Source organism: Equus przewalskii, chromosome 2, assembly GCF_037783145.1.
Source record: "Equus przewalskii isolate Varuska chromosome 2, EquPr2, whole genome shotgun sequence".
NCBI classification, from domain to species: Eukaryota; Metazoa; Chordata; class Mammalia; order Perissodactyla; family Equidae; genus Equus; species Equus przewalskii.
This window is the reverse complement of record NC_091832.1, coordinates 30529934-30542009: the sequence shown is the minus strand read 5'-3', so window position 1 is coordinate 30542009 and position 12076 is coordinate 30529934. Positions and strand designations below refer to the sequence as shown.

The window sequence follows — 12076 nt, the reverse complement described above, 5'->3', positions numbered from 1 at the left end:
GGGTGGACTGCTCTGCCTCCCTGGAGCACACGCATGAACACATGTGTATGTGGTTCATCTTGGCTGCCATGCACACACGTGTGTGGGAGTGTTTCCTGTGTTTCTGAGGCCACGTGGTCTCTTAGCTGCTTGTCTGGTTCATGCTCTTCTTTCTCCAGACCAGCATCTCTGCCTCTGTGCAGCTCCCATCAGGATCCTCTCCAAAGGGCAGCCTTGGTCGTCTAAGTCAGCATGACTTTCTAGCTTTCCTTAGTCACTGCCTCAGGTTCTGTGTCCCCAGTTCAGATTTCCAAAACAAAGAGTATTGGCCATACTTGGGCCAAGGATCCACCTGAGGGAGAGCAGGATCCATGAATACTCATAGGGCTTCCCAGCACTTCCACAGATGGCAGTGTGGCCGAGTGGGCGTCCCGAAAATGGGGACCCCTGGGCATTGCAGTAAGAGGGAGAAGGTCAGCCAAGGCCAGGCTAAAGTGCAGGTCTTTAGACCGTGGCTCCCACCCCAGACTGCACGTCACCTGTGCAGTGCATTAGATGTGCTTTAGAAATGCACGTTTCCAGGCCTCACCCGCACCTCCCCTGAGACCGACTCTAAGGATGACACGTGTATTTTTTGAAGCTTCCCAGGGAATTTTTAAGGCTTCCCAGCCATTTGAGAACTGCTCTCTTAGAATAGCCTTCTAGCATTTAGATCACTACTGCTTCCCTCTTCTCGGAGGAAGGACGCCACAACAACCTGACACATCTTCCCAAATAAAGGTGGGGTAGATTTAGCATACATCCATCATAGCATCTTTTCCCCAAACATCTGGGCAAATTGCACTCTTTTTTGGATTTCTAGAAGTACTGCCACATCCGCCTGGCAGGCTCCAAGGACCCCCGGGCCTATTTCAAGACCAAGACGTGGTGGCTGGGCCTGTTCCTGATGCTGCTGGGCGAGCTCGGTGTGTTTGCCTCCTACGCCTTCGCTCCGCTCTCGCTGATCGTGCCCCTCAGCGCGGTCTCCATGATAGGTGAGACTGGGGCCCCCCACCCCTCCCCCAGGATTCGCTTCCCTGTGTGACCACAGTGTCACCCCCAGGATCAAAGATATCCGTTAAAGCAGCTTTTACTTTGATAATGATAGCTAACCCTTGCACAGGGCTTCATACACACTGGGCCCTGCTCTAAGCACTTCACGGATCTTAATTCTTCTCACCCTCCCATCAGCCTTTTGAGGGAGATGCTGTTATATCCCCATTTTACAGATAACGAAACTGAGGCACAGAGCGGTGAAGTTACTGCCGTAAATCACACAGCTAGTGAGTGCAGGGCTGGGAAACAAACCAGGCTGTCAGGCTCCAGAATCTGTTTAAGATTCAGGAAGTTTATCAGAATTGCTTTTTATTTCTACTGCAGAAGAAGGATAAACCTTAACCCATTCATCCTGACACCATCAAGATAACCTAAGCTTTTATAGAGTTGAGATATCTTATGCCTCTAAGAAATGCACATTCAGCTTAGTCTCTGATCTTTTTAATTCTTTTTTTTTTCTTTTGATGGGGAAGGTGGTTCCTGAGTTAACATCTGTGCCAATCTGCCTCTATTTTGTATGTGGGACGCCACCATAACATGGCTTAATGAGCAGTGTGTAGGCCCACGTCTGGGATCTGAACCCGTGAACCCCAGGCTGCCAAAGCAGAACACGCAAACTTAACCACTATACACCACCAGGCTGGCCCCTCTCTGATCTTTTTACATCAACAGATACCATTTTAAAGACATCTGCCATTTTTCTGTGATTTTGGTAATCACTGAGCCAGTGTTTCAGATCATTTGAACCAACGAAAAGACAAAGGAGCTTTATGTCCATGAGGTCATAAATAAAATAGTATTAGAAAACAGTTCTTTTCTTCTTAAATAAAAGATGTCAGTAGATTAACGAACAATCACTTTCTATACAGAGGAGCAGGGACAATGAACTGCTGTGAAATGCTTCCTCCCGTCTTGCTGCCAGGCACCACTGCCTAGAGGCTCTTCTCTGCAATTAAGGGAGAAACTCGTATTTCAAGTCTCACTCTCTTAGAATTAAGAGGGAGGGCCTCTTCTACACCAGGGCTGGCATATGCGTGGCAGTTATGTGCCCCTCCTGTACCCAAGGCAGACATCACTAATCAGTCACAGCATTTCTTCCTAGCTAGCCTAGCTGGGGCCTTAGAATTCCCAGAGCTTCAGGTAGTCACTGCCGATTACCAGGAGTTGGCAAAGGAGCAGACACCTGTTTGTGTTCCCTGATCGTATTGAAAGCCCCTCCTTTCCTTGACCATGGTTGGTAATCTGGCAGCCCACAAGATGAGTGAGGTCCGAAAATAGGCTGTGTTCTTTCACACACAGTATGGTTTTTAAATATAATTGGAATGCCGTTAGTTGAGGCAAGCCGTCTGCCATCGTCTCAACTTGCCCCTGTTGTCCACATCTGGCCCACTGTCTGCATTTGTGTTGTTGCCCAGCTTCCGTAGGTGTTTAGATCTGCCCCCTGCCCGTTGCTGATCTCTGCAAAGGGCTCTCAGAACCTTTATTCACAGTGAGGAGTAAGTGGCTGGGTGACGTAAATGTTAGTCTTTGAATTTTAATAAGGATCAAATAATCAAATTCTTAAAAATAAGAGGCTGAACTATAATGATGGGCCTTCAGGCATCAGTTACGGCAAATTAAGGGGTTCTTAGAGCTTCTTAAGTCACCCAGTGAAAACTAATATTAAAAGTAAATTAGAGGCTGGCCCCGTGGTCGAGTGGTTAAGTTCACACACTCTGCATCAGCAGCCCAGGGTTTTCAGGGTTCGGATCCTGGGCACGGACCTAGCACTGTTCATCAAGCCATGTTGAGGCGGCGTCCCACAGAGCAGAGCCAGAAGGACCTACGACTGGAATATACAACTATGTACTAGAGGGCTTTGGGGAGAAGAGGAAGAAAACGAAAAAACAAAAAAACCAAGATTGACAATAGATGTTAGCTCAGGCGTGAATCTTAAAAAATAATTAATTAATATTAAAAATAATAACTACCATTTATTGGGTACCTATTACTTATCAGTCACTGTCCCAACTACTTAAATAATAATAATAGCAGCTCAGTTATTGAGCATTTACTGTGTGACAAATGATTTACATAAACCATCTCATTAATTGCCCCTGTAATTCAGAGAGGTCAGTATTTTCAGTGGTGTTCTGATAAACTGACTCAGAGAGAGAGAAAGAGAGTGAGAGAAGAAGAAAACAAAGAGGAAGAGGAGGTGGCAGGAGGAAAGGAAGGCGGGAAGGGACAGAAAACTGAGAAAGGAGAGAAGGAAGACCTGATTTGTAGTGTTTCTGGTCTGTGTGGTGTAAACACCCCCACTGCGGCTGATTTCAGGCTACCAGTGGTTTCCTGAATATTTTACAGTGAGCAAGCTGGTGCACGCTGGTTCCAGGGCCCTATTTCACAGACTAGGACACTGAGACCCAGGTGAGGTGACTGACCCCAGGACACACGCCAGAAGAGGCAGAACAGAGGCAGTAGTCCAGGTCTGTTCACGGTGAATGCCAGCCCCATCCTTTAGGCAGTCGCAAGGAAGTTTGGGTACATCAGCAAACGTGGAAGAGTCAGGGGAAGAAACGAACCAGGGGAGATGTCAGAGGTCGGTGTTGCAGTGGAAGGAGCAGGAGCCCTGGCCTCCGACGGTCCTCGTGCAAGTCCAGCCTTCCCTCAGCAGCTGCATGATCTCGAGTGGTCCTTGACCTCTTTAGCCTCAGTGTCCCCACTTTTCAAATGAGAATAGTACTAGCACCCACCTCAAAGGATGAACATGCTAGAAATAACTTATATAAATTACCTGTTCACAGCACGGCCCCAGCACACAGTGCTCCTGGCCTTGTAAGAAATCCTCAGGAAGGCTGAGGGAGGTGGAAAACCAGGAGGCACTGAGCTTTTGGGAGCAGGAGTGAGCGGTTAGGAAGGACCAAGCTCCAGTGCAAATGAGCCAACCCAGAGGGCATGGGGGAGGAACGCACCCACCCATTTGACTGGCGCAGCCTCACTTCCCTTCCCTGTGCTTTTTTTATAGCTAGCGCCATCATAGGAATCATATTCATCAAGGAAAAATGGAAACCGAAAGACTTCCTGAGTAAGTTCACTGATCTGAGCCCTGTCCTTAACTTTGCGCTTGTGCTTTTTTTCATTATAAAACCAGCTCAGCCCAATGTAGACATCCTCTGTCTCCTGCTCCCTTCTGTGGTTCTAGATTCCACCCTCACCAGGCTCCTGAGAGCTGGGTTTTTAAATCAGCGGTTCCCACACCTGGCTACACATCAGGATCCTCTGTGGGGCTTTTTAGGATGGACTTCCCTTCGTTCTCTTCAATCGGTGTTTATTGAGCATCTCTTGAGGGGATTTTCAGAGCCCCAATAAAGTCACCTTCTTTCCCTAACTAAGTTCTAAAGCAGTGGGGAGTAAACGTGGAAGTCAGACATGGAAGTCAGAAGTTAGCTTTATTACTAATAAAAGCTAGATTAGAGCTTGCAGCCCAGGTGTTCAGCCAAATGGACAGCTCACACTCTCCACCAGGATGCCCCAGCTCCCAGCTGGACCTGGGGCCAGTGTCCCAGGGAAAAATTCAGTCTGCAGCTTGGAACACTTACCCAGAACTGCTGCCTCACATGGTCTGGGGCTATGAGAAGAAGGAAGGAAAAAGAGCAAAGCCTCAGAGTTTAAATTCTTTTGATAGATTAGCTCCACTCAGTTGAGAAATGCAGACCAATGGGCAAGAGGCAGAAGTGGTGGTCCCTCCACATGGAAACCTGGGGAGCGGGAAGAAGTGTTCCCCAAAGATGCCTCCCAGGGGCCACACTCTGTTGTAGGTGCTGGGAACATAGCAGCAGGACAGATGGGGTTGCTGCTCTCATGGAGATTATAGTCTAATGTGTGTGTTGGGGGAGAAGGCGTACAATAAATAAGTAAACAACTAAAAACAAAATAATTTAGATCATAGTGCTTCAGAAAAATGGAATACTTCTTGGTGTAGCACTAGAGAGAAGGGGATCATTTGCCTAGACTGGTCAGGATCAGACTCTGAAGAGATGAAGAGCCCAGACCTAAATGACACTAAGGAGACTACCATGCCAAGGTCTGTGGGCAGAATGTTCCATGTAGAAGGAGCAGCAGGTGCAAAGGCCCTGAGGCAGGAATAAGCTTGGAGTGTCCAGTATCAGTAAGGCCAGTGTAGCTGGAGGGTGATAGATAAGGGAAGGAGGGCAGGAGAGCAAAGCAGCGTGGAGGACTGGATGATGGAGGGCCTGAGAAGCCATGCTGAGGAGTTAAGGAGTGACGTGATGGGGGGCCCAGACTCTGTCCCCTGAGATTTTGAAGTCTGAGCTGGGACCTGAGCATTTGCATTTTTATAAAGCTCCCCAGGGTGAAGTATATATGTCAGCAACATGCTTTGAAGTGTATCAAAAAAATAAGATGGCTTGATGAATGGATGGAGAGATGGGGAGGGTGGATGGATGTGTGATACAGCAAGTGTCATACATGTTTACCGTGTAGCTGGGGGCACTGTGGTGCTCACTGGACAACTCTTTCAGCTTTTCGGTGCATCTGAAAAATTCTAAAACAAAATGTCAGGGAGAAGCAGCTCCCAAGATGCTGTGGACACACAGCCAGGTTTGGGAACCACTGGTCTGAATCATTGGTGTAGAAGAAAAGCAAGGTGGGGCAGGAGAATGAAAAAGAAAAGAATCTTAGCTGAAAACGCAGACGATGCCAACAAAAGATGCCAGGAAGAGCAAAGACTCAGACTGATTTGCAGTAGTCCTGATGGCGACGTGCGGGGTTGGTCCCTGGGCTGGTTCTGAGACCAGTGTAGAAGTTTATGTCCCTTCCAGGGTCACTCTAGGTAGTCCTTGAATGATAGCCATGAATTGGAAAAAGATGGCCCCTCTGGGCATCTGTTGCTCAGTGGGCACATGCCTTGGTGAGCAAAGCATGGGCTAGATGTTAGGCCTCCTCACCACTCCAGCTAGGGGCCCTGTGCAGTGAACAACCTGCACAGCTGTACATGGCTGCCATGCCTAAAGTTCCATTAAATTCGGCAGCCATTCACTCATTGTTAGACCTGTGCTGGACACTGCAGGCAGAGAGATGAGGAAGACCTATATCTGCCTGAAGAAAACTTAAGACGCAGACTTGTGTAGCACAGAATTTACTGTGTCGAGTTTAACTACGGTTCGTTCATTTATTGAACAATTGAACAGCCAGTTTTTGAGCATCTCCTACATTTGTGAGGCCTGTAGTGAAAATAAAACACATTTTATATCATATCACATTTTCTAGAGTCAGTGGAGTGAAAGAGGTGTGGTTAGTTCTATCCTAGAAGAATCCAGAGGCCTGTGGTCACCGTCTATGCAGCTCAGATCTCACAGCCCTTTTCAGCCTGCTCGGGCCTGGGCTGCACCTCAAGAGGCTTTTCTCCAACCCCACAGGGTTGAGCCGGAGTGGGGACTCTTGTCCTTCACCCAGGGACGTGCCTCCTGGGCCACCAGCGGTCCCTGACAGGTCTCGGGAGGAGAATATTGATGGTATTTAGATAGTTCCCTCGGGCGTGAGTTAAATAGCCAATTGGGAAAGGATGAGGTCATTTTGACAAGGTACAGAGGTAGGCTCTGAAAGTTTGCTTTTGAGCTTTTTTAAATTTGGTTTTGTAGCTTGCTCATAAAGTGATTCTAGCTTTAAAATAGTCCCTGTAAAATACACATTAAAACCACAGTGCAATACCAGAATAGCTAAAAAGAAGAAGAAAAAATATGCGGTTTTCCTCTGAGACTCTCCTGGTGGGAGTGGAAGTTGGTCCAACCACCTTGGAAAACCAATTGACAGGAACTAGAAAAGTGAACGTCCACAAATTCCGTGACGCGGGACACCACTCCTGGGCTCATAGCCGGCAGAAACACACACGTATGTTTTCCAAATGACGTGTACAAGAATGCTCATGGCAGCATTGTTTGTTACAACCCAAGACTGGAGACCACTGCAATGCCCGTCAACAGCAGAATGGATCAGTTGTGTCATAGCCACACATGGCCCACTGTACAGCAGGCAGTGAGCATGCGGGAGCTCCCACTGCACGCCGCAGGAGACGTGAATCTGACACACATCGTGTTGTGTGAACACCGACATGAGAACATACTGTATGAACCCACCTAAATACAGTACAAAACCAGGCACGCTGTCAGGACTGGTGGAAGTCAAGACAGTGTTGCCCTGGGGGTGGGGGTCTGGTGATTGGAAGGGGGATTTTGATGTCCTGCTCATGTTCCCTTTCTTGATCAGGGTGCTGGTTACATGGGTGTGTTCACTTTGTAAGAATTCATGGAGCCCTTTTTTGTATGCATGCTACACTTCCTTATAAATTTTTTTAACATTAAATGTTATTTTTTTAATAACATTGAGGAAACGAATCTATGTTTTAAAGTAAAGAAAAACCAAAAATACAGGCACCAAGAGGTCATCCATGATGTGTTGCTCCAGAAGAGCGTCCTGGCCTGGGGCCCACCCTGTGACAGCCTCCCCTCCCCCGCAGGGCGCTACGTCTTGTCCTTTGTTGGCTGCGGTTTGGCCATCGTGGGCACCTACCTGCTGGTGACATTCGCACCCAACAGTCACGAGAAGATGACAGGCGAGAACATCACCAGGCACCTCGTGAGCTGGCCTTTTCTCTTGTACATGGTAAGAGAAGCCTCTGGTCCTTCCACCTGAGATGGAGAGAGGGGGGATCGAGTCCTAGAAATCAGAAACCCAAATGGCCAGCAATAGGGGATCCCATGAATCGTGGCGTATTTCATAGCACCGAGGACCTTGCTTGTGGAGAGTATGTAGTTCACGGGGAAATGGTGTTTTTTATGACCGGAAACTGCTATATAGTATGAGAGCTTTAGTTTTTAGAGGTGTTTGTAGGTGTGCACATATAATGTACCTATAAAGGCCTGGATGGAAAAACTCAAATTCTATCAGTAGTTTCTCTGGGAGATGGAATTGTGATAGAGTTTTTATTTTGTTTTTGTCTTTATGTATCACCCAGAACTCCTACAGTGACCATTTCAAACTGTTATGGTAAGAAAAAAAGTTAAAATCTGAAATAATTATAGAATCGTATTTATTTATTTTTGCCCAGGATCACACAGCTGATAGAAACATGGGAGACCCTGGAAACTTTGTCCCTAAACCCCTAGCCAGATCCCCAGTTATATCCCATGTTAGGTCTGCGAATAAACTGATCAAGGAAGACATCTGAGGTCTTTGATAAAGCTGCTGGGATGTTCCTGTTTCATGCCTGGCGCCATGCTAAACACCTTTTTGTGTATCATCTCAGATTCTCTCAACCACGCTCCAAAGTCAGTTTTTCTCCCCATCTTATGGATGAGAACCCTGGGCCTCAGGGAGGTTAGCCAGCTTGTTGCGAGTCCCATGAGAGCAGAGCTGGACTGGAAGCCTGGCCTGCCTGTCCTCAGGAGCCACCTTCCCTCACCACGGCCTGCTGACAAAGGCGGGCTCTGTTTTCCCTCTGACGCGAGCAGCCTGGGGCTGATCTAGAAGCCCCAGAACATCCTTTCTCCTCAGATTGCCCACAAGGCAGAGGATAGAGCTCCCCAACTGTGGTTATGCCATCTCCCTACCCCCAGCCAGCCCCAGCGTTCACTGGGTGGGGGCGGAGAGATGTCCGCAGGACAGAGCCAGAGACCCACGTCGGCAGGAGATGCTTTACCCCAGAACACAGACTTTTCTCCCAGGGAATCCTGGGTTCGAGTCTGTACAATGCTGTGGCCTTGGCCAAGTTGCTTAACTGGAATCTCTGCCTTCTCCTCTGTAAACTGGCAGAGTCACTGGACCTGGAGTGATTGTTGGGAGAGACACAAGGTGGCACAGAAACCACCTAGCAGTTGACAGGTGCTCAGTGACCGACTCAGTTTGTCTTCCTTCATCGTCACTGTGCGGCCATGCTGCCAGCTGGAGAGATCTGGCCAAATCAAATTCAATAGATATTTCTTGAGTGTCTGCTGTGTGCCAGACACTGTGGATATAACATAAATGAGACCTGCTCGCAGAACTCTCGGTCTCTCAGGAGGCGCGAGCATCTACACGGCCATCTTGCGATAGAGTGTCGAGTGCTATTCCAGCACTGACGTAAGCAGCATGAAGAATGGCCAAAAACTTGGGCCCCCCGAATGCGCACGCTGGTCGGGAATGTTGATGAGTAGGTCTACAGCTGCTTGATGGAGCATTCTTCAGCAATTACAGATAATTATGACAACTTCGTAAAACACGGAAATTGTTTATGGTGCTAAAAACGGCCCAATACAAAATTGTGCGTTGACTATGATAACAAGTAGATAAAATATGTATTCACTGTGACAAAGACAGGAAGAAACAGGAAAATGAAAACAGCTGTGTTTTATGGTCTCTAATTATGAGGAATTTTTAAAAATTTTCAGAATGCCCATTAATGTTTCAGAATTGGTTTTTATAATAAATAAACTTTGGGAGGAAGTTCGGGGGTGGACATGGAGCAGAGCCACTGTCGGATTTTTCTGCCCTTGTGTTGCTGGGAGCTGGGGCTGGCTTCCCTTCTTGGGACAGTATTGCCAAGTGTCTGGGCCTTTCAGGAGTGGGAAGGACAAGTCATTGGTGCAAGTTGGGGAACCTTCTCAAACTTGAGACTTGCCACTGTCTGATAGTAAGATTCTACTGATCGAGCGCTTTCTATACACCATGCCCCGTGCCCCCTGGCTTCAGGCAGTGTAGACTAGCAGAAAACACATGGGCCCTGGAGCCAGACTGTCTAGATTCAGATCCCAGCTCTGCCCTTTGCTAGCTCAGGATTGCCACGGTGCCTGCTTCCTAGAATTATTGTCCTGCTTCAATGAGTCAGGTATAGATAAAATGCTTAGAACAGTGCCTGGCATATTTATGAGCTCATGAAGCGTGAGCTGTGCTTCTGGCGCTGGAAGGGAACAGTTACCATCCCTGTTTCACAGAGTAGGTAACCGAGGTTTAGAGAAGTTAGGTGACTTGCCCAAGGTCACACAACCAGTGGAGAAGCAGACCCAAGCTCAAACCTGGGCCTCCCTGACTCCAGACGTTCTCTTCTTTCTGCTCTATCAAGCCCCACGCATCGGAGGCTTGGATAGGGGACACGGGGCGTGTGTTCTTGTAGATTTAAACAAAGAGCTCTTCTCCTCGGTGGACAAGCATCTCCCTCTTTGACCGACCCCCGGTTTTAATGGGGTTACCCAGGGAGCAGTGAGGTGGGAAGAAACCTTGACCATCCAAGACAGGGTGGAGATGAGGCCAGCGCGTCACCCTCGGCCCTGCCATGAGGGGAACTGTTCTCAGTGTTGTTCGGGGTTTAGAGAGGTTCGCTCTGTGGTCCCTCCTTTTCACAGGACATCTATCAGGAGTTTGGGAAATGCTGGGTGTTTCAGTTCCCTTTCAACTCGGAGGGTCTGCGACTGATGAAATCAGCAGCATAAACTCCGGGCCAGCCCGCCAGGGTCTCCCGGCCCTGCGTATCTCCGCCGCCCCGCTGACCTGCCCCCTTGCTGCTTTTCCTAGCTGGTGGAGATCGTCCTGTTCTGCCTGCTGCTCTACTTCTACAAGGAGAAGAACGCCAACAGCGTCGTCGTGATTCTGCTCTTGGTGGCCTTGCTTGGTAAGCGGGGGTCTGGCTGGTGGAGTTTTGCCACCACCAAGTAGCACCCCAAGGGAATGTGGGTTTAGTTTACAGAGCCGTGGGCTCTGAACCCAGAAGCCGTTTGAGGCGGCTCAGGTTGTTCGGTTCCCAGTGGTGGCTGCGGGAGCTGGGTCCCTGCTGACTGCAGGCGGCTCCCGTCAGTGACGTCACGCCACTGACCGCACTGCGCGTTCTTGCTCCGATCCCAAGTCTCCTGAGGGCCAGGAGCAGTGCTGGAGACTGCTGTGCAATGAGCAAGACGGCCAGACCCCTGCCTCGGGGCGCCGCCATCCTCAAGGGAGGAGACGGCAGTAAAGGGGGACAGATGCACAGATGATAGAAGCTTAGGTGGTAACAACTACAATGAAGAAGAGGAGAGAAGTGTGAGGGGCTTAAGAGGTTGTTCCAGAGAAGTCAGAGGTGGAGCAGGTCCCAACACCCGAGTCCTTCAGGGTCCACATAAAACCTATCAGAGGTTTGGAATTCATCCTGGAGTCAAAGGCAAGAGCTGATTTTGCTCTTTTCGTTTTCTTTCTTTTTAAAGATATGGGTGCAATGGGGGAAGTGGCTCCTAAATCAGATTCAGGCAAGGCTCTGGCCTGCAGAGTGTTTGGTATACTAAATAGAGCTGGGAGCAATACGTGTTCTTCCTGAAGGAGAAGTGGAGGGGGTGCGGGTGAAACCCTACTGCTGCATCCTAGTGTCTCTCCCTGGTTAAGCCACGCTGTCCTCAAAGTGGGCAGAAGAGAACACCCAGACCTCAGGGGGAGAGGGGTCCAATGTGACGTGCACGGGGCTCAACCGGTGTTATTTCCCTTCTGTCCTTCCCGCCTCGAGCCCCCACTCCAGCAAGAGGCTGTGAACCACACAGACACGAGTCACCATAGGACAGGGTTCCATGATTTTGTTTTTATAAACACCTTTATTGAGATGTAATTTACATACCATAAAGTTCTCTTCTTTAAAGTGTACAATTCACTGGTTTTTAGTATATTCACAGAGTATGCAGCCATCATCATAATCAAATTTTAGAACATTTTTTCACCCCAAAAAGAAACCCTGTGCCCCTTAGCCATCACTCCGCATTCCTCCCTCCTCCCAGCTCTTGGCCAACCACTCGTCTACTTGCTATCTCTATGAATTTGCCTTTCTGGACCTATGATATAAATGGAATCACAGGATATGTGGCCTTTCGTGGCTGGCTGCTTTCACCGAGCATAATGTCTCAGAGGTTTGTGCATGCTGCCACGTGAATCAGCAGCCCATTCCTTGGTGATGCTGTTTTCAAAGTGGAATGGAAGAGCACAGTCCCAAAGCCTTCCCTCCTGGTGAGTAGGA

General features: G+C 48.7%; 1 protein-coding gene across 4 annotated transcripts in view; it reads left to right on the top strand.

The window, feature by feature from the left end:
* Positions 1-12076, top strand: part of NIPAL3 (NIPA like domain containing 3) — a 48036-nt gene that overhangs the window by 21145 nt on the left and 14815 nt on the right. For all 4 annotated transcript variants that reach the window (XR_011533974.1, XM_070597713.1, XM_070597728.1 and 1 more), the window contains exons 4-7: positions 842-1013; positions 4082-4141; positions 7592-7737; positions 10621-10717. Coding sequence is in view for 3 of the 4 variants with exons in the window: in XM_070597713.1 (XP_070453814.1) it covers positions 842-1013; positions 4082-4141; positions 7592-7737; positions 10621-10717 (475 nt within the window). In the remaining variant the exon portion in view is untranslated. The remainder of the gene's footprint in view (positions 1-841; positions 1014-4081; positions 4142-7591; positions 7738-10620; positions 10718-12076) is intronic.